At 40.8% G+C, this 22659-nt stretch overlaps 1 protein-coding gene across 1 annotated transcript; it reads left to right on the top strand.

The window, feature by feature from the left end:
- Positions 1-3983: 3983 nt before the first annotated feature.
- On the top strand, positions 3984-20897 carry st7l (suppression of tumorigenicity 7 like). The gene is made up of 15 exons (XM_041944850.1): positions 3984-4153; positions 4603-4685; positions 5242-5401; positions 5483-5537; positions 5639-5754; positions 6027-6105; positions 6453-6541; positions 6902-7002; positions 7136-7250; positions 7389-7461; positions 7582-7684; positions 14490-14640; positions 15103-15195; positions 15359-15498; positions 17981-20897. The coding sequence occupies exons 1-15, from the start codon at positions 3985-3987 to the stop codon at positions 18074-18076; spliced, it is 1623 nt and encodes a 540-aa protein (XP_041800784.1). The 5' UTR covers position 3984; the 3' UTR covers positions 18077-20897.
- The last annotated feature ends 1762 nt before the right edge of the window (positions 20898-22659 follow it).

Genomic DNA, 22659 nt, shown 5'->3' on the forward strand with positions numbered 1-22659 from the left:
GTACAGTCATTCAAAGTGCTGCTCTTTTTCATTCCAGTGTTTCACTATTAACACAGTGTCTGTGACAGGGTGCAAGCATGTCTCTGTATCATGTTTTGCTTTTGATTTGTGTTTTGTCGTTTGGCCTGTACTTCTGTTTATGTTGCTGTTATGGATTTGAACGTTCCCCACGCGCCCATATCTGCTTCCTCAACGCTGACAAACAGCTGTCCCGTCTGTCTTTTAAAAAATAACATTGTGAGAGAGCAGAAAGAATGTGAACGCGGTCCGTCAGCTCGCCAGTGACGTCAGCCTGGTCCTCTCGCAGTGCAAACAGCAACTTTATCGTCATGAAAAAGGCAGCATCTGCTCTGTCCATGCAACTCTACTTTTTAGTGCACTTTCATTCCAGCTGTTTGCAGCTGCACAGTATTTAACACCTTTCTGAAAGTACTGTAACACCTTTCAAGCTCCTGCAACTATTGACGCACTGGTGTTCACTAACAATAACCGTAGTTTTTTATCTTGCCTTTTATTTTATTGTTACTAAAAATGATGCTCTTGCAGCAGGGGAGAAAAAAAAAACCCTGACTGCATGAAGGTAATTCATATGTATTATTCATCTCTGCCTCTTCCATTTATACTTACAGTTGGCTGGAGTTGTATACGATGAAAAAGCCAGTGTACACAGCGGATGAGTGGCTGCTTGCAGCACTTATGTTGTTATTCCATGTTTGGTGTTTTCCTTCCCATGTTACGAGTGCTTGTACTGATGATCAGGCTTTATGTTTTGTGGGTTTTATTTGACATTCAAAAGGATTTCACAAGACAGCTACATTATATTCTTTTCTATTAAATTGCAGTCATAATATAGGATGAGTAAAAGGTAAAAAGAAATATTTTCTGCTGTAAGAGGAAAACACATCTATCAACAGGCACATGTAAAGTGTTACAAGACATGTATCATCCTTGCTGCCGCTTGAATGGTGGCTATCCTCTGTGCTTGGGTGTAATGTGGTATAAATTAGTCATTACTGTAGTTATAAAACAACAGCAGACTATGTCCACTTGTCCTTCTCGCTGATTTACATGGAAAAGGGTTGAAATGTTGCTCCGTGGTCTCTGAGCCTGTCATGGAAGAAGTCATTTTTCTGTGGCACCATTGCTTTCAGATGTGGTCAAACGGCACAGTCTCCTGATGCAAAAAAAAAAAATAAAAAGAACAAGCATTTTCTGAAAATGAAGTGTTTCGAGAGAAATGAGTTGTGGAGGGACAGTCCCTTCGTGGAGACAAGTAATATAAACTCACAGAGAGAAAGTAGTGTGGGAGACAAGAACCAGTTTTATAAAGTTTGAAGTTTTCCATCAGCAGGGACCACCGAATATAGAGCAGACAAACGACCAGTCAGATTGTATGCACATATGCAGCACACTGTAGTGCAAATCAAACTTTATCATCTCATTTAAACTGCATTGTATCGAAACCTCTGCTCAGATTATACTGAAGTGTTTCACTGAAATCAAGCAGACATAATTAACTTTTTTTATGTGAAGTAATGAATGAAGCATTTAGCCTAAAATACTCTAAATGTCTACATGTTTGGTATATTTTTATGAATAAATCCTCATTTGTTTAAACAGCTGGCACTGCGAACAATATGATGAACAGAACGCCGGGTATTTTCAAGCTTTAAAGAGCAGCCTCTTAAGTAATAATGAGGGTGAGAAATGCAGTGCATTTAAGTGAAAACCCCGATTAATTATGTATGATTAGAGGACTCTTAAAAGCTTTGGGGAGAGAAAAGAAAGAAACTACATAAACAGAACATGAACTCCAGAATGGCTGGATGGATACCAGACGTGAAATTGTAAATGAACCTTAAATATACAGGTGACTGCAGAATGATGAGAGACATTGCTTCTGCATGGCTGGACCCTGGCTGACCGTTTGTGTACAGGTCATGTCACACTTCATGCTCAGGTACTGTCCATTGTTTGCAATCTTTGTCTCAGTGTTGTATTTTATGCTTGTAACTTTCTGTATATAAAAGTCATCTATTTAATAAATGTTGTTTTAGATCAAGATGTGTGATTATGACACATAGAGAAATGTTTCAAATGTCCTTGCATTCTTTTAAATAAATCCTTTATTTGACTCATGTTGATATTTAGCTGATATAAGTATGCAGTGTAAACACAAGAGAAGATAACATTGTTTATCCGGCATATTCTTGGAAGCTTCATGTATGTTTTTTCGAAGAATGAGTCACATAGAGGTCATTTGGAAATATCATTCCAGCTGGAAATACAGTCAGACGTGCAGGTCATGCTATACACTCTGCAACTTCTACAGCCCTGCCTCATTCCTCCTCCCCTTCTCTTTTATCCTTCCTTTCTTTTCCCCACTCTTCCTCCCTGTCAGTGGCATCGTGCATGTTTTCACCTCCAAAGTGATTGTACCTGATTTATATGACAGGCCTTTAACCCTGCGTGTGCTTGTCCATCAGCATCAGGCAGAAAACACCCAAGGGCATGTGTGAGCAGGACCAAATCTGGCTCTCTGTCATTCAGTGGCTGTAACCTCCAACTAAAATGCACTGCAACAAATCACATTTATTCCTGTACTGTTAGGATGTGAGTCAATCACATCAGGTGATAAGTGCTGCAGGTTGTATACATCCAAAAATATACTTCTACCACAAAGCGTACTGCATTGATTCTTTTTGACAAAGCATTAACATGTGTGTGTATTTAAAACATGGGAATAGAGAGTACTCTGAATGTACAGTGATTGGCAGTTTGAACATCAAATTTGAATCAAACTCTCAGCCTTGGATATGTTGAATATATACATATTTGCAGGCAATTAATTGGTAATTAATTTGCAGAAAATATGAGCTCAAAATGAACGAGCATGCTTGCATGAAAAAACATATTTATGAAATATTGTTATGAATTAATAGGCCACAAGGAAGTTAACAAAACTGAACGTTGTCTCCACCTCCAGTCAGCCGATGGCAACAGCTGTGAATGTATTAATGTTCTAATGGCCCCACTTACTGGTCATAAATAGTAATACAGGCTAAAATGGCCAGAGAGATGAGCTTGTGAGGAATCCTGCTTGCAGCTGAGATGATGAATTTCAGGAAATATCCCCAAGAGCTCAAAGCCCACATCTATCAACACTGTGGTTCACATGAGGGGAGACAAATACAGCTTTTTGGTAATACTCAGTGTGTGTGAAATTCATATTTTATAGATGATTTACATGATTACAATTTACCGTCGCCTTAGTAAAAGTTACTGCAACGTCACTGCATTGACAAACTTAATTGCCAACAAATGTAAGAATCAATTAATTCTTGGTTGATTAGTTATAGAACAAAAATACCAAACATTGTTGTGTCCAGCTTCTCAAATGTGAGGATTTGTCTCTCTTCTCTGATTGTCTCATTTCCTTGGCTCTGGAAAAGTGTGATGTGCATTTAAAAAAAAAAGATTACTTGATTAAACCAAAAATGATAATAAACAATCCAGATAATCATTAGATGGATAATGTTTGCCGTAATATTAAAAGGAGTTGTGGAAGAGGTACTCAGACCTCTTACTTACCAAAGTTTTGCATAAGTAGAGGTGCAGAAGTAAAACGCAAGGTATAAAGTATCGGGAGTAAAAGTATTTTAATGTCATATCTGGTGGAGGCGGAGGTAAACTTTATATGCTGGGTGGTGGTAGTTTCATTCAAAAGATTACCATATTTTTTCGTTTGTTTGTTTGTTTCATATGTTTAGTAATATTTAATTTTTTTGTCAATTTTTGGAAAAATGTTTCTGTTTCTCAAGGCAGATATAAGATTCATTTAGTTTAGATGACGAGTAAACGACAGTATTCACGTACCAAACTATGAATATATTTTTCCCGGAAATGAATTTTTGATATTTCAAAATAAAAGTCCTCTTACTTCGTGATCACGTGACTCCTCTGTTTACAGGCATCCGGACAAACATGGAGGACACCGCTGGTAGTAATCCCCAATCTCTCGGATTTACAGAGAAATTAAAGTCTTGGCTCTCTTGGTCATGGACTTACGTGTGCTTCATTTGGTTCGGCATGGTGCTGATCATGATATACGTCCTGTGGAGCCCCCTGAAACTGCAGGAAACTCTTACCTCAGGTGAATTAATGCAGCTGCTAGCTAGCTATTGTTAGCCTTCGGGTTTAGCTGGCAGCAAGCGGGAGCTGTTGGTTTGACAGTTCATTGTCTGACTGATTCAAGCATAAACAGAGGCGACTTTCCGGTTAGATGTCCGTCGAGTTTTTAATATCTATTACCTGTTCCTGGTTGTATTATTTTCTAACAGTAGTGTGTACTGCACGTAGCCAAAAATCAGTAGTTTATTGTTGTGTTATCAAGTATGCTACTTTGGTCGTCATTTAATCGAGATAACCCACTGTGTGTGGCTGCATGTCGCCTGCTGTACTGAACCCACAGCCGGTGTTTTTCTGCCGGCAGGTCAGCCATGGTTGTTTTTAACTGCACGGTCAGAACAGAGGAACTTTTCACTGTTCTGTTGGGGTTGCATGATCGCACTTCATTTACTGTCTCATTTTTTCCTCCTTCAGCCTCAGTGTTTTTGAATACACTGACCCCCAAATTTTATGTGGCTCTCACTGGAACCTCCTCTCTCATCTCTGGACTCATCCTTGTGAGTTACCACCTTCGTTATTTCTCACACCATGGAATACATGTTATTCAGCCTTTGCAAAATTAGATTCACTTGCAGGCCGCTTAGCAGACACAATAACTTCCTGATTTCTAAAATAATTCTGGTATGGTGAATATAAATTGAATCAATCTGAATCATTCGGAGCAGTAAACAAACAAGAATGCTCTCATCCTGGCAAGGCTTTTGAGATTCAGGTTAGCAAGACACATTATGCATACACAGACATGACATGTACTGTTCAAGATGGGCAGATGTTTTACAGAGAAGAATTACCAAACAATAATGTCAGCCTATCTTACTCTCAAGTTCATCATAATTACAGAGACAGAGCCTTGTTTCTTTTGGGTTTTATGGCAGTTTGTGCAGTGGAGTTTAAATTGCATAAGTTAAATCATTCATCTGTCTGTTATGCATTTATTATTATCACTCTTCAAGTGATCCGATAGCAGTGCGACTAGGGGATAACTTGAGTGTTCATTGTCTTATCACATAACTTTTGTAAAGCGTGCTGCCACCATGTGTGTTCTCACCACAGATATTTGAGTGGTGGTATTTTCGTAAATATGGGACCTCGTTCATTGAACAAGTGTCAGTGAGCCACCTGCGTCCTCTCCTGGGTGGAGTGGAGAGCAGCTCCTCGACTGGTCTGTTCACATCAGTTAATGGAGAGGCAGAGCCTAGGCCCAGTGTTTCAGGTAAATAGGTATATAATAAAACTACAAACTAATGCTACTCATATTACTACTAACATTAATAACAATATCTTTCTTTGGTAGAGTGTAAGGTCTGGAGGAACCCTTTGAATCTGTTCAGAGGGGCAGAATACAACAGGTATGTGTGGGTATTAGAGGTGTAATTCAGATTTAGACCTGTGAAATGCATCTAATAGTACTTAAAATGAATGCTTCATAATGTGAAACTGTACTCTACAGATACACCTGGGTAACAGGGAAGGAACCCTTAACGTACTATGATATGAACCTCTCTGCTCAAGACCATCAGACCTTCTTCACAGGAGACACTCCACAGTTAAGGCCAGAAGATGCTGGTGAGTTTTAATCGTATACAAATTAAAATCCCCAGTTTAATGAAAAGAGCAGAAAACAGAGATGTTATATTTCTTTGTTTTTATGGCCGCACAAGCAAACGACTGCTAGCATATCTCCTTGAGAGAGGTCTGGTTCTCTGGTTCCGTGTAAATATTCAGATTGAAGTGCTTTTTGTTTTTTGTTGTGGAGCTTTTGGCTTGGACACATACAATGAAACGTGTCAGGACTGTAAGGCAAAATGTGTAATAAGCTTGAGTTCATCTCGTTACAGTGATGCAGAAAGCCTGGAGAGAGAGAAATCCTCAAGCCAGGATCAGAGCAGCTTACCAGGCCATAGAAATGAATCACGAGTGAGTCCTGCTCTTATACAGTTACATATTATCTCCCTAATACTGCAAACATAATACTGTATCTTCTAAATAATATCTACTGTCTAATGCATTTAGAATGGGAACATTCAAAGTAAGTTTCTGTGATTGTGCTTGTGCTTGTCTCTGTTAAGAGTGTAAATACATTAATATAATGTGGGCTTTTTTATGGGCACTTTCGTGCACAAATGATTGCCTTGGTTGCATGCGTTTTTGATGTGCAAACATTACTGTTGTCTTTTTGTACGACAGAGACAAATATAATATTGCACGTATGGGCTGTTGGAAATCTGTCCCTTTGTATCTTACATTTGTGTGTGTTTGTGCAGATGTGCTGCAGCCTATGTGCTCCTAGCAGAGGAAGAAGCCACAACTATCACAGAAGCTGAACGCCTCTTCAAAAAAGCATTAAGTATCGGTAAGAAAACATTTGAACATACCTTAGTTACAGCAGGACAGTAGCTAACTACCTAATGAGTAACTGCACCCACTTCGAATCCTGCTTGTGCGACATACTTTGCTGCACCCTGTGCAGTGCAGCACTCGAGAACACTCTATTGTGCAACTCCACATCACACGTCAAGTGTGGCTATAAGTAGAACAGACCACATCTGTCCACACCCACCTGTGTTGAAGGATGTAGTCATAAGCAAAATATTCCACCAATGCCTCTCTTCTACACAAGACCACAAAATGTGGTGTGAAGTTGCTCTTTAGGTCTTAATTCTTTCCGCATGAATACATTAAATGCCTCTTATTTTCTGTTTGCCATCCACAGCTGGAAAAGATATCAACTTACTGGTATACATTAAACGCAGACTGGCAATGTGTGCACGCAAGCTGGGACGGATTAAAGAAGCAGTAAAAATGATGAGAGATGTGAGTTTCCATCATAATGCATAACGCTGTCGTGTCAAATTACTCATGCAACTGCTGAGGCAACATGTTCACTGTATTTAAAAGAGAGGCAGCACAGTAGTATATTAATATATGGTATTTTATCTCTTTACAGTTAATGAAGGAGTTCCCACTGTTGGGAATGTTAAATATACATGAAAACCTCTTGGAGGCACTTCTAGAGCTTCAGGCATATGCTGATGTCCAAGCAGTCCTTGCCAAATATGATGGTAAGACTGGACCCAATAAAAATGTCACTTTTCGGAACTCATACTGTGTTTGGACAGAAATTAACCCTGTGCCATTGAGTCAGTCTTGAAAAATGCATAACTTATGTGACATGACCCCAATTTCTTCTGCCATTGTAGACATCAGCTTGCCAAAATCAGCCACTATATGCTACACATCTGCGCTGTTGAAAGCGCGGGCTGTATCAGATAAGTACGTTCCATACCATTAAACATCACTGTCTTACTTCACCTGTTTTATATGGCTGCACTAACAACCAGCATTTAATGACTTTGTGAGCAGTGTTCCATATGAGGTGTGTTTTTGTCTCAGGTTCTCTCCAGAGGCTGCATCACGACGAGGGCTAAGCACAGCAGAGATGAACGCAGTGGAGGCCATACACAGAGCCGTTGAATTCAATCCACATGTGCCAAAGGTCAGTCGTTAAAGTGACACTTACAGTGGACTGTAATGGTTGTTGTTGGCCATGAAAACTCACTGATCACGCACTCACTAATGTCAGTTTTTTAGTCATCCTGAAAACCTTTTTTTACTTTTTTGCTAGTGATTATTGGTATTTTATAAAACTGACAGTGAACAATTCAAATCTTGTTCCTGTGTCACATTGTCCAGATTATGTTGACTGTGGTCACTGTCTGGGCTGCATGCATCCTGTTTGATTTCTGCACTCTTAATGTGATTCGTGCATTACAGCACTGTATATTTACATTCATGCAGCTGCTGTGCTGCTTGTTCTTTGGGTAGTTTTTTTTTCTTATCACATCTCAGTCTGATCACGCAGTTGTCACATGACACACAGAACAAACAGGCAAAGCATGCAGGTAAACAATTAGTCAGACAATCAGAGATGAGTTATGTGACAGGAGGTGCAACTTAAAAATAGAAAACAAACATGCTGTATACTGGCTTACCAGCAGGTGTCAGTATAGGTCTTAATACAGGAGCTCCTCATTCATTTTATCACACCTATAGTGGCAGATTTAGACCCTAAATCATGGTTTTATATGTGTATTTGTTGTTTCTCAAGATCAGCGATTTTGATGATTGTTTTATCTATTATTAATCAAATCAATGGGGCTGTTGTGTATTTGATGGGCGTATTGCCCTACTGTTCCCAATTAGGGCAAATACGATGCGTTATTTAAGAATCAGACAGGCATTATGTGTTTCAGCTGGTCGTTTGAATTTCACATTTGGGTCCCAAGAAAAACTGAAAGTATTTGACAGATTTTGCATAATAGAGAGCAGCTTTATATACAGCTGAACCAGGGGGGAAAATGGGACTACAACTGGATATCTCTCTGGCCTTTCACAGTTCCCACAGGATTAAATGTCACACATGCACACAGAGTCATACACAACGAGTTGCAGCAGAGTTTTGTCTCAGTTTAGCCTTTGTAGTGTGGTGTTGTTTCATCTCATGCACTCCTTTTCTGAGAGAGAGAGAAAGAGACTCAGTGTGTGTGTGTGTGTCTGTTAGTGTGTGTGGGTGGTGTGTGTGTGGGTGGAACGGGGAGCGTCAGCCAGCACTTTGATCCAGCCTTTGATTTTAAAGTGAGGGCCCTCATCTTCAATGTCTTCCCAACTGCTCCCTCCCCACTGTGCCCAGAGGCGGCCATCCTCTCTCCTCTCATCACGTACCCTCATCCCGTTTCTTATCCTCTCATGTTCCCTCATCCCTTCTCATCCCCTGTTTGAGTCCAACAAGAGAGGCTGATGTCGGCCATCGCTGCCAGCTTTATCAAAATGACTTCTGTGAGTTTAGATGAATAGCTAAATGACATTGTGAAATTTGTAGCACACCTTTCAGAGAGGATTATTTGGGGGGACTCATCTTTCAGCATTTGACTGTGGGGAAGGAGGGGGTTGTTGCTTTGTGTTGTCTGGCATGTCTGAATGATGAGTACACCTGTGACTGTAGCCTTTTTAGACACGGGCTGGCCTGTTGCCCCTTAAAGTAAGATCTACAAAGGGCTTTTGCCCAGAAGTTTTGTCCTCTGGTGTAGACTTAAGTCAAGGTTTCTAAATAGTGTAGAAACTTGTGCATGTTTTTGAAAATGTTTCCCCTTCTTCTTCCCGCTGTTCTTCTTCTTCAGCATTATCTGATTGAGTGTTAACAAGCGTATTGACATTTTCAAAGGGAAACACTGGGTCCCCTATCATTTCAATTTATATCCTCATATACAGTACAAGGAAAAAGAAATAATAATTAAGCAAGATATTAATGAATAAACACTTACCTGTTTAAGGTGGCGGGAGATGCATCAAAGGGGACTCAATAACAAACTTGTGTGTGTTTGCGTTGCTATAGAGAAGCTGTACCAGATACCAGTGTTGCACTGAACTGGAATAAGCAGTGGAGAGCAGCTTTGGCAAATCTTTGTGTTTGTGGTTTTTCTAAATTTCTCAACCATCATCAGCGTGCCAGTCAGCTGTGGTGGCCCAAAGCGTAGAGAAATTGTCGTGTGTCAGGATGGTAGCCAGTTGGGCCCCAGGACCAGAGGGATATGTCTGAGTTTGGAAAAAGTGAACTTATTTTCTCCTCCCTCATTACCAGCACTCAAAGGTGCCTTTGAGCAAGACCTTTGACCCCAGATATCCCCAGCTGAACTGCTCAACAGATCAGACTGGGGTTGTGCTGGGTACCTTCCAGGTGTGAATGTGTGTTTGTGTGAGTGTGAACAGGACATTTTTTTAACATCGATTAAAGGTTGGAAAAAAAAACCATCAACAACCCAGTGGACCAAGAACAATGTTGGGTCAAGCATGAAGTGTGTGTGTGTGTGTGTGTGTGTGTGTGTGTGTGTGTGTGTGTGTTTTGAGATTATATATTAATATCATGCTAGGCTACATCACATGAGCTAATTCAAACTGCTCAAAAAAGCTACACACACACACACACACACACACTCACACATTAAATCCACATCCACACATGCTTCAGTCTGTTTCAGTGCTGCCCGCCTACCACATGACCCCCTTCCCTTTCCTAAAACAGCTCTACATCTTGCCTCTATTTACCTCCTCCCCTTTGCACACTTTTATTTTCCTCTCCTCGTCTTCTTGTCCTTCTCTATTTGTCCTCCTCCTCCCCTTTCTCCTCCTCCTCCACTCCTTTCTCCATCTGTCTGTCCATTCTAATCAGCTTCTCTACCAGCCAGTGGTTAAGAAACTGACAGTTTGCCTGATGCTTGGATAGCTGATCAAGTGTTCCTGCTATCTGACTCTGCCATGCGTTTACACTACCACTTTGGTCCATACACATTTCATTTGAAGCAGTCTGGGTGACCTGATCCCATCTGCCTTGCTAGTTTGCTCCACTTTGGTAGGCAATTTCTCATCTCACCCCATTCTGGTTGACATGGTCACATCTGCATCGCCTATGGAGGCTCAAAAATGCGGACCTTTGCTTAGTTTACATCTGAAATTGGCTTTTTGGTTTGTAAATTGAGACAGAGAAGCAGCCCTGGGTTTGTTCTGAATTAAGATGGATGAGGTTTGATGCAGTCAAGGAAAAGGGGGTGGGAATACAGGCTGTGAGTTTTCTGCCACTGTCCAGTCTCTCAGTAGAGGCTGGAGTAGCTAGTAGCCGTGTTTACTGACTGTATGAAATTCTTAATCTTTGTTTGCATTTATAACCCCAACACCTGTTTGTCGTAATGTTCTTTCACGGCATGTTTGTCTGACCCTTATAGAGCAACTACAAGGCTGATGTCATTGTTGCCTGTATGTCCCATTGTGAGCAGCAGAGTGCTGCAGATTAGAATCAGAAGGCAGCTTATGAGTTATGCTCTGGGCTTATGACTACCCAGGGATAAAAGGAGAACACATGAAACTCAATCCCTTCATCAAAGAGGTGACGGGGAGTGGAGAAGCAGACTGAAGAATGGGGTGGGGGGTGGGCCAGCACAGAGGACTGAGGTGTCACCAGGTCTAATGCCATGGCATGCGAGGAAGGACAGCTGAGCAGCCAGCCTCTCTAAATGGTTAATCTTAATCTTACAACACAAAAGGACCCAGACCTACACGGGTGCCACATATAGTGGGCATTCATTATGAACAACAGACTAATAAAGAGGTAGAAATATGTGTAAAACTGTCAAGTTTTTACTGTTGTCTGTCAAATATCCAGGTTTAACCAAAATCACATACTAAAGACATCAAACTGATCAATCGTGACGTCCAAGATTGGGCCCCATGCATGTGTTAAATAAAATGCATGTTATTTTATCTGTTATGGCAGTTGTGTTGTGCTCTACAACAGACAAGTGTTAGGTTTCCTCTCGAGCTGGCTGGCTGCCTCAGCCCGGGTGCCGGGGGTGCAGAGAATGGTGAAAGGTTTGTGCTCAGAAGAAAGGAGGCCGAAATGGTGAGGAGGATGAAGGTGGACAGTCGGCTGTCTTGGCTGGAGCAGAGAGAGAGCTGATTTAAGTAAGTCAGACAGGATAAGTGAGAAGGGCAAACAAGCAGCTTCTGGTTGCCTCTGGCTGCAGATCCTTGTAATGACTACAGAGCACGTTAGAATGGAAAGAGGCTAGAAGACAGGACAGTTTACTAGAGTGGTTGAGTGAAGTGGAGGGTTTACACCTGTTGGGCGGTTGCATGCTTGATGTGAGGGTGAGAGGTTCAGAAGGTGGCGAGTGAGCACAGACAACATGCCGCCTGGCAAATGGTCAGCACAGAGCATAATATACAGAAATATTTAATGAGGACAGTGTAGAGGATGAAAGGGCTCAGAAGCAGTAGATGATAAATTGGTTTACTGTCCTGATGTGCAAAATTGTTGATCATTATTCAGTTAACATGAGTGTGCACCAGTATGAGGTAGTGGAAGTGAGAGGAAGAGTAGGATGAGTAATTGCAGGGGATGGGAAGTAAAGGACTACGTATCTACAGCCATGCTAGCAGCCCTGTGAGGTTGTGTGCAGGCACAGTGTGGTGATTTGAGCTAAATGCTAACATCAGCATGCTAACATGCTCTGAATGACAATGCTAACAGGGCTTGATAAGGGGCGGTAAGTCAAATTGACATTGGAATCTGTTTAGAGCACCTGCATGTTTTAATAAAAATATCAATATTTGGTGCCAGTGTATCGGTAACGTATCCCTAGATGAAGTAATACTCTATATTCCCATGTCAATATTTTGTCCCACCCCTAAATACTAATGTGCTAATGCTTGTTTTCAGCATTGCAGTTTAACTTGTTTAGCATGCTAACATTTTCTTACTAGCACAAAACACAAAGTACAGCTGAGGCTGACGGTTTGATAGTTTTGCAGGTAAATGTTCATGTCATCATGGCAAAATGGTCACATTAAAGGTTAACATGCTGACCATTAACAGGTTTAATGTTTACCATGTTCACCATCAGAGTTTAGCATGTTAGCATGCAAAAATTAGCTAAATAGCACCAAACACAAAGTACAGTTTTGCATTGTCATTAGTTTTGCAGGTATTTGGTCATAAACCAAAGGACTGGACCAATTGAAAATCTGAACTATGATGACGTTCCAGGAAAAGTCAAAGGGATCATTAAAGTTTTTGCAGTTTATCCTGAGGAGACCATGAATGTCTGTGCCAGATTTAATTTCAGTCCACCTAATAACTGCTATTTCAGTCTTTTAAGTGGTGTGAATGAACGACCGACAGCCCAACATTGTAAATAAGTGAGGCAGGTAACCAGTCTGACCCTGGCTCATATCTTGAAAGCTAGAGGAGCATGAGTGAGGATTGGCAAAAGACGGGGATGACCCAGGTCGAAGAGCCTGGGCAGGCTGTGATCATGAGGGCGAGAGTGGAGAAAGAGCGTAAAAAGGCAGGGGGAGATGGGTGAAGCAGCATGGTCTTGCTGGTTAGATGGATGGATGGATGGCTGGCTGGCTGAGCCTGTGACCATGGAAGGGATTAGACAGGATTAGCTGTGGGGTAACCTTCCCAAAGTGTCAGTCTGAGATCCAGAGCGCTGTGAAGCTGGCTGCCTGGGAATCCAGCCCAGGGGGCCCCAGTCCCGCACATGGGTTTTGTTTAACACAGACCCATGCCACACTGTGCACCACAGACATAAAGAACATAGAGTGTCAGGTTCATCACAGTGAATATACACCTTAACGACTTATCTATGGATTGAGCTTAATAAAAATATACAGTGTATTGCAGAAAAGCAGCACACAATGTACTCATGTTGTTATTTTGAGATGCTCATTCCCTGTTATTTCAGACAGCGTACCTGTTCTAGAGGTTGTAACTCTGGGATGTGGGCCTTTGTCAGCACAGTGAACCAACTGACTCACTGGGACAAACTTACACAGTAGGGAACGAGAGGAGGGGTGAGCGGGGGATGTTACACATTCATGGAATGACTGTACTGTACTGTAACAATAACACACACTCGGACAGCTTTGGAAAGCATTTCCCACCCACCTTGAACAATTGCAAAATAAGGCTGTCAACAAATACCTCACATGAAGAAAATATGTTTTCAGTCTGCAGGGAGTTCGTCAGGGGGAATTGCACAATTTTTCGCACAATTGAATAGTGTAAGTGAAGAGCTGCCTGAGAAACAAGTGGAAGATATGAATGAAAGTGTTAAAGCTGCATGAATTGATTTTTGACCACAAGGGGGCAGATTTAAAAAAAAAAAACCTACATCAGCAGAATTCAAGCTTATGGTTGCCTCTTCCTTACCGCCTGCTCAACGTAATAATGTAAATCACTGGTATTATAGTTGTGGATTGGTTGAGAAAAAACATTGGGCGTCTTTTCATTGCTAACTGTTGGGGGAACAAGTAGAAAGACATGGAACAAATGAGTGCAAACGATGGACAGTGCAGTGATGTGGTATTAATCTTAAGCCCATCAGTGTCTCAGCTAGCTGAGGTTTTTCACCAACAATTTTGCATTTGCTTATATGCTGGAATTGTGACTTTAATTGGCCTGAGCGCCTGACAATGGCTACGATATTAATGAGGGAGGGTTGGCAAGAGCCACTGGGACTCAACCATATACAGTACTGTAGAACTATACCAAACAGTATATTTCACAAAAAAATATATTTGATCCCGCTGTTAATGACTGCTGTGCAGGCATTCAAAGGACGGTCACTAAATGGAGAGCAAGCAGATTTAGTCGTGTTAAAACAGTTGAATCTAGACTAGACACACAAGGTACTGTGGCATATACTTACCAGAGCTCTTGCATTCCTTCCTCTTCCTGTGTGCAGTACTTACTGGAGATGAAGAGCTTGATCCTGCCTCCAGAGCACATCCTGAAGAGGGGTGACAGCGAGGCAGTGGCATATGCTTTCTTCCACCTGCAGCACTGGAAGAGGGCAGAGGGAGCCTTAAACCTACTACACTGCACCTGGGAGGGCAGTATGTATCCCTATCACTTCTTCTTCTTTTCTTATTTAATGTAAAGGATTTGTTATGATTCCAGTTCTGAAGAGCCGAGCCATCACAGACCCAACATTTCTTCCCTCTATGCAACTCTCCATTTTTATATTGTGTGTCATAAGTCTTGTATGCACAAGACACCCACAGAAATACTCTACTTGTTACGATACAGGCATGAGATCATTGCTCACACGAAGCACAGGAAGACTGTTATTGTTACACTTTGTTAGGATGTTAGCATCTTGTCGGTCTGTATAATATTCTGCTACTTAAACGATTTACTGAAAATTGTGTCAGCTGTTTTAAACAGTGTCTTCTAGCCATAGTTTAAAATACCAGTGATGTTGTTTAAAATCATTTTTCACTGTACTGTTAAGTCACATTTGGTGTGCTATTCATCTTACTTCAACATCCCCTTTGCGCCTTCATCTATCATTACAGCCTTCCGGATAATTCCCTACCCACTGGAGAAGGGTCACCTGTTTTACCCCTACCCAGGATGCACAGAAACAGCAGATAGGGAACTACTGCCCTGTAAGTACAGTAGCCAAAGCCTGCGTGCACTCCATGATTCTACTCAATTGCTCCCAGTTTGTTTGTGTAATTAATCATCCTCTCTCTATTTAGACCCTCGTGTTTTGTCTTCTTTATCTGCACTGGTAATGACCTGCTCTCGTTTTTCTGGCTGTCGCTGCAGCATTCCACGAGGTGTCTGTGTACCCAAAGAAAGAGCTTCCCTTCTTCATCCTCTTCACAGCAGGCCTTTGCTCTTTCACTGCCATGCTGGCCATGCTCACACATCAGTTCCCCGAGCTCATGGGTGTCTTTGCCAAAGCAGTAAGTACTTAAAACTACACATCTCAGTATCATCTCAAAAAAATTAAAATTTAGATGTTGATTATGTCTTCACGCAAGCTTTACTGAGACTTGTGTGTAAGTTGGCTGACCGGTTACGTCTTCGGTTAATCTCTGATTGGGTCTTTTTTCTATCTGTGTTGTTTGTAACCTGAACCTTTTAACCCCTGTGGTATTTGCTGCCTTCCATCACTGACAGTAACACTGGAGGCTCATGGGAGTCGTAGGCCTGTAAAGTCTGTGTTTCCCGCCAAAACAAGCTGCGGTTCAACCTAAGATATCAGCGACCACAGCTGAATAACGGCACTTATCACCATAGCAAACATAACAGTGTAGCTTCCAGCCTTATGGATTTAGAAACTTTAAATGCGTGCATGACTTCCTCTGACTGTTTATTTATTAAAGACGTGTTATCTGTTTTAGCCAGTTTGGCTAAACTCCTTACTTTGGCTAATCCTTTGTTTATGGTCACCCTGTTTATTAAGGGCTGTCGTTATATAGACTTGTAGCAAAAACAAGGCCACAGAGAACATCTAGTGCTCGTCCTTTTGTTATGGGAAAGATTGAGTGCAGATAGGATTTTTACAGCAGCCCCCGAGCCTGGTTTGTGTAATGTTCAGACGGAGTGCATGAAAACCTTTGAGGGAGGAACACAGAGGTCCTCGCGGCCTTCTGAGGAAAAACAGATTTCTCTGAATCTGCTGCTCTGAACAGAAGATCCAAGCAAGGCAAGACCATGGTGGTGGTGGCAGCCTGCCTGTCTTTTTATTTATGGCTACCAGACATGTCTAGCGTAGTAGCTGAATATGTTTCATATATTAAATGGGATTAGAGGAGTACTTGATTTGCACTTGTCTGGCCAGGCTGATATGTCCACTTATGAGACTATTAAAGTGTCAAGTGTATCAAGCACACCTCAAGTAGTTTCAGAGAGAAACCATATTGGAATATTTTAGAGGACATTTAACTGGTACCAGCTTACTTAAATCACTATCATGTGCATTTGAAATGCTCTATTATACACATACCCAATATACTGTTTGTCCTAGATCTTAATCTCAGATCTAAGTGGATGTAAGCCCTGCTGGTAATCATAAAAAGAAGTGGTGGAGTTGCTCCTGCTAGGTTCAAAGTATGAGGAGAGTTTGTCAGATTTATTAGATAATTACACATTGTTAGCAGAAAATAAAAATATGATCAAAATATGACGCTAAGATACATTTAGTTTACTTGTTTATAATCGAACAGTTTAAACCAGGAAATAGGAAGTGCAATGGTTGCATAGTAGATCCATTCATTGCCTTCCCTGGTAATTGATTGGTGTGAATGCCACGCCATTGAGTTATCCTATTGGCTCATGCAGTTGCATACTTGCTATTGTCACAGGTGACCATTTGTACAGGGAAACAATGTGTTATAATGGACAGAGATATGCAAATAATGTAAAAATATACATCATTTGTGATGGTAATGTTATCATATTACTACAGAGGCACATTCAGTATATTTTTCATGATTATCCTGTGAGTGTCTGCTCTTCTTGTTAATTCATACATCATAAGTCAGTTTTAAAGGATAATGATCATCCAGATTTGAAGTATTATTTGCCTTTTGCTAATTTTGTCGATAAAGAATTTCTCACAAAAGTAAAAAGCTAGATGAGGTTTATTTCCGATCCTTTCATACATTTATTACCTAGAAACAGAAGAGAAACCAAAAGAATGTACATGATTGATTTGATGTATAAAAGTGTGTTGACATGTAAATCATAGATAATATAAAGTTTATCTCTAGATATGATAAATATATTGAACTGTTACCACTGTTTCTACAAACAAAATGTAAAAAAATGATAAAACTTGGATAATGCTGCTTTGGCTTTCTCTTCCCTGTACTCGAGGAAGCTTCTGGATTACATGTATAAATATGGTCAGCTGCGAACAGCCCTGCTGCAGCTCAGAAGCAGAACAAGCTTTGCATCGAAACTGCACCCTGTCACCTGAAGAAAAAAACCCTGTGTTTTATCGGTTTTGAAAAATCAAGCAATATCAGTCCTCCTAATGGCACACCTGTCTTGTTTCCAGAAAGGACGACAGGCTATGGAGTCAGATGCATGCTCTTATAAACACTTAGGTTTATGATGGAATGAAGTATTTGTTCCAGTTTCCTTCTTTCCCAGTGCACGTTACCAGTTTGACAGGGATGAGATGGAGTGCAGTGTCTGGTTGGGATTTTGTGCTTTCTCCTCAGTTTTCTTAATCAAAAATAATAGTTTATTTTCCCTTTTGAATCACAGTTGTAGTAAATGACGAAATGTTTTACCCCAGAATGTGAAAGTTCTATCACATTGTTTCGCTGTTGTGGATTTATTGAAGTGTTTTGCTTAAACATCATCTAAGAATGGGAGGGAGGAGGTTTTACTGACATTCAACTGAAGGCTTATTCTGCTTTTTCTTCCTTCCAGTTCTTCAGCACACTCTTTGCACCCCTGGGTTTCTTTGCAGACAAGATGGAAAGCTTCATGCCGTCCAGTTTTTGGCACCAGCTGACTCGAATCTGACCCCATCTCACACACACACACGCACACACACACACACACACACACACACACACACGCACCGATACAACTCCAAACCCTCAGACAAAAAGTGTTTGCTCTCCTGTCTTCAGCATTACTGTCCACTTGCTGCATTGTTACTGATTATGTTAGCTGAGGTTGTATCAACATGCCAATACCACTCTTAAGATGCTCTCCCACACTGTTCCAGCAGTTTTTCCAAGACCACATTTAGTGAATACCATTTGCAACAATTTCACAGGGTCGTTTGCTGGTCATTATGCTAGCACTAGGCAATTTAAAGTTTTTTAAGTATCCCACAAAGCCTGGCTGCAGATTTTTTGAACACAAATCAAATTAGGAATTTTTCAGAGGTGCTCCTCTGTTCCATCTTAGTAATAAAACAAGTCATGAAAAAAGTTGAAACTGCATGTTTTTAATGCTCCTCTGGCTGTCTAGTGAGATGAGTTTGAGCCAGTATGGTGGTCTGACAGCAGGAAACAGAGACAACATGAACGTGATGGATGACTAGAATATTTTTTCCTCCAAAATTATTTATATGCATCAAAAAAATCCCATCAGGTATTTGGGATAGGAACCTATGTGTCCTATCTCAACCCTCCGTGCCCTGCAGACATCCAGTGGGGCAGATTTAAAAGTCTGTAAGGCCTCCTAAAAACAGAGCAGTGATTTACAGCCTCGAAGTGCCTGCAGTGTATACAACGCCTCTGCAGTTCAGCAGTTGTTACCATGGCATGACACCTCAGCACTATATCACTGGGGCAACCGCGGCCCTTGCAACATTGAGATGTAAATGGATCATCACTGGTCACAGTTAAGCCTCTCATGGCATTACTCATTTGTGCTGATTGCACTACAGAATGTTAGAGGTCAGGGTGTTGGTCAACTTCTCTCATCGGCAAACAAAAACGAAAGAGGCAGTCGTCATGCAAGCCGTGTTTTTACGCGTATATTGAAGAATCACAGTAAAAAAGTTTGATGGGAACAGCAAAATTCGACAAAACGTACTGAATTTCACAAACAAGTTTTTACGTCTGTGTCTACGGGAGATTGAAACGCCTTTTCTGTTCTGACGTAGTGAACATTTAACATGACTTATCAGCTGTTTCCGCCCCAAGAGAAGAAGAAGAAGCAATTTCATGCAAAAACATGGCTGGTAGTAGCAACAGTGTGTGAAATCTGTGTGTGGACCTCGTTGTTCCACACACAGATATACAAATCCAACACTGTCTTTGATTGGCTTACTGTGATATTCTAACACTCCTTGTGCCTAAACCCAACCAATGAAGGCAACAAGTAGTAGCCAGTCAGAGGCAGAGTAGGGCGGGTCATGCCTTCCCCATAGTTGCATTTGTAATTAAGTGGTCCACACCTGCTCTTCTTTGAGATTTATTGGCTCGCAACCTCTACTTCTTCTACTCTGTTTGTTCCAGCCATGCGTAACATAGCCTGTGCCGCTAACTTCTGACAAAACTGCTCTGTGTAGCCGAGCTCATTCGCTTCAGCCCAGTTAATGGAAGCACACCTAATTGGCATTTTCTCTTTTTTTGTGACATTTCAAAAGTTAGCTTCAAAACACGGCTACTGAGAATCAGCTGGCACAGGCAAAGTAAGTAAAGCTGTAATACACAGGATCACAGTAGTTCTGAATACACTGTATTAGAGTGACATTATCCCTTATGAGCCCTGAGAGAAACAGAAAAATTGTTAAAATTAAAAGTCATGCACAGACATACTGTACAAAGTAAGAATTATTTTACTTCCTATGTGCAAAAACTCTGCCTTTGACTGTGTCTGTTCATTTTGCCAGAAAGGGAGCTTAACATAAGATGAGACATCAGAGTTACCTTGTTGTGAAGTATAAAGCAAAAACTGGCTGATAATGTAATGACCTGTCAGTGCCTGGTTCGAAATCCTAATAAAGCCTGTAAATGTAATTTATTGTACATTCTAATAATCATGAAAAATGTGATGATTGAAGTTTATTAAAAAAAGAAAACATTTACAGATGAGATAGAGGATGATAGTATGATGTCACGTCATCCCAACCTTTTATTACATTAACATATTTATCACATTTTAAACCACTTAAGGCAGACATGTTTACTACACATTTACCACACAGTTATTACATTATTGGTGCAGCAATTTTGAATTCATACCCCATGATGTACTTTAAGTGACATTATACTGACAACTCCACTCCACATGTAAACAAAGTGACAAAGTGCCTTTTAGTACATCACAATTGTAAAACACCAATTTGGTATTTACCGCACCTCTAATATGTCTCAAGTTCAGCAACAACTCTGTTTAACTTTGACAGATCAAATTTGATAAACAGATGCCTTCAAACATTTGAATTCAAAACCGAACGATCAGATAGAGCAGCAAGAGGAACAATTACTTATGAAAAAGTAGAAAATGACAAGCTGGCTATGATACAACAGCACAAAATTTGCGTCACTACAGCATGTTTTCAGTAACTAAGCTGCAAAGACTCTGTTTCACGTTTCACTCTGGCCTGTAATATTTGTCTGTTTAAATTTGTGACACTTGAAATGTCTCATTTTAAAGTGTGCAGCCGAAATGTAACAGCACATGCTGAAGACAGGAGAATGTTTGAACAGATGTAACTACCCTTGGATGAGTTTGAAAGCAAAACTCAGAATAAATTACTCTTTCAGTCCATTTTCCTTCTGTGGTATTTGTTTTTGTTGCCGTTATATTGTTCTAGAAATACTGAACAGGTATTTTCTGAATGTGCAGATTTAGACAAAACAAATTGGGGCTGTAACGAAAATTTTTGTCTGATCAAAAACTCCACAACAATTACAGCTGGTAATCTCCAAAGCAAACTGTACTGGAGTATACTGGTTGATGTCATTTCCTTTCATCTTTTAAAATCACTCCTGTATTGATAGGGAGCCACTATCCTGTTCAAGGACAAACGACTCATTCTGCCACCCTGCTGCTGCTGCTGCTTCGGGACTATATAAAGCCAAGAGCCATCATGGCCATCTTTATGATTACACCACTCCACCACCATCAGCAGACGCTTTTACGTGGCATGTTCCCAGCGAACCACCGGTGCCATAATCATACGCCATACACTCATGCTTAAAGTGGCAAGCAGCAGTAATGAAAATTGCTGTCGAGGACTGTTGACGGGTGCTCAAGTGTTTGCTTTCCGTGCCAGAGCGCGGTTTCGCGGCGCATGTTGAAACATGAATTGCTTGTTGACCTCTGTAGCGAAGTGCATCACAGTCAGGGTAACAGCAGAGCAAAAAAGAAAGAATACAGAAGCAGAACAGTTTCTTTTTATCACCTCATGATCAGATAAGAGATGTTAGAGGCATTTAGAGTCAGGAAGTTAGTAAGAAAAATCAAATGCTAAATGCTAAAATGATGATTGGGGGCATGTACTTGTGTGGGAAAGCCGCATCGGTGGTAAATAAAGTACCACACAAATACTCAAAATCTCCAGTGGAAAGATGCAGCCCTGACAGTCCTACTAAATAAGAGTTTTTATGTGCTAATACCTTTCTGCCAGCCCAGTAAGCTTGCCAGCGCAATGAATTAATGGACTCTTGCAACCTGGGATCTTTGCCAAGTGGGTCCCTGAAGGTCACACACAGCTTGAAATAAAAATCTTACTCGCCAATCAAAAGAACATACTGCTCATGAAGGTGTGTTATGTGTGTTCATTTGTCTGTTTCAGTGTGTACAAATTGATCCTTCCAAGGATGAACTGTGGGAAATATGTTTTTAATATGAGAAAATTAGACAGTATGAGATAAACAACCATGTCTGGGACCGCTATACAAGCATGTTAGGGGCAGAGAACATCCTCTCGATAATGTTCACAGCCTTAACAATACCATAGCTGAATAATAGCAGGACGTACCCCAACAACAACATCAGTAGTGTTTCGACGCTGCAGTGGGCCACTCGAGTTATTAGAGAATATTTGTGGTGAGTAAATGTCATTTTGCTTACAAATGACTTGGCGCTAGTATATGTTTTCAATCAGTTTTTGGTGCATTTTTGGGTGTTTCTTAGGGGTCAAACTGTGTTAATGTTTCATAATTTATACAGCATCAGATTGCACAAATACGACCAGGTCCTTTTGGCCATACCGTTTTGGTAATAAAAAAAAAAAATATTTATAACTGTTTCTTTAATTTTTTTGAGTGGTGTGGTTGGATATATTTCCTGAACAGCCAGTGAGTTAATGAACAGCTAACAGGTAACATCGGACTTCAATGACTGGACAATGAAACCGTGGCCATTTTTTCGTATTTACATATTAACAGTCTATCATATCTCACAGACTAAAACTCGAGATAATCATAATTCTTGAGTGTAAGATGTTAGAAAAGTCTCATAAAGCTAACAAACAAACTTAATGTCAGGTGACTCTATTCATAAGGCCAAATCACAACTGGAGTGAAATCGAGTCAGGCAAACTAACAGGCTACATAGTCACGTGACATATTCTACAGGCGGGTACGCCAATCTAACGCACCCTTTGTGATAGGGCGGGCTATTTAAACGGTCGGTCG

This window comes from Chelmon rostratus, chromosome 2 (genome assembly GCF_017976325.1).
Source record: "Chelmon rostratus isolate fCheRos1 chromosome 2, fCheRos1.pri, whole genome shotgun sequence".
Taxonomy (NCBI): domain Eukaryota; kingdom Metazoa; phylum Chordata; class Actinopteri; order Chaetodontiformes; family Chaetodontidae; genus Chelmon; species Chelmon rostratus.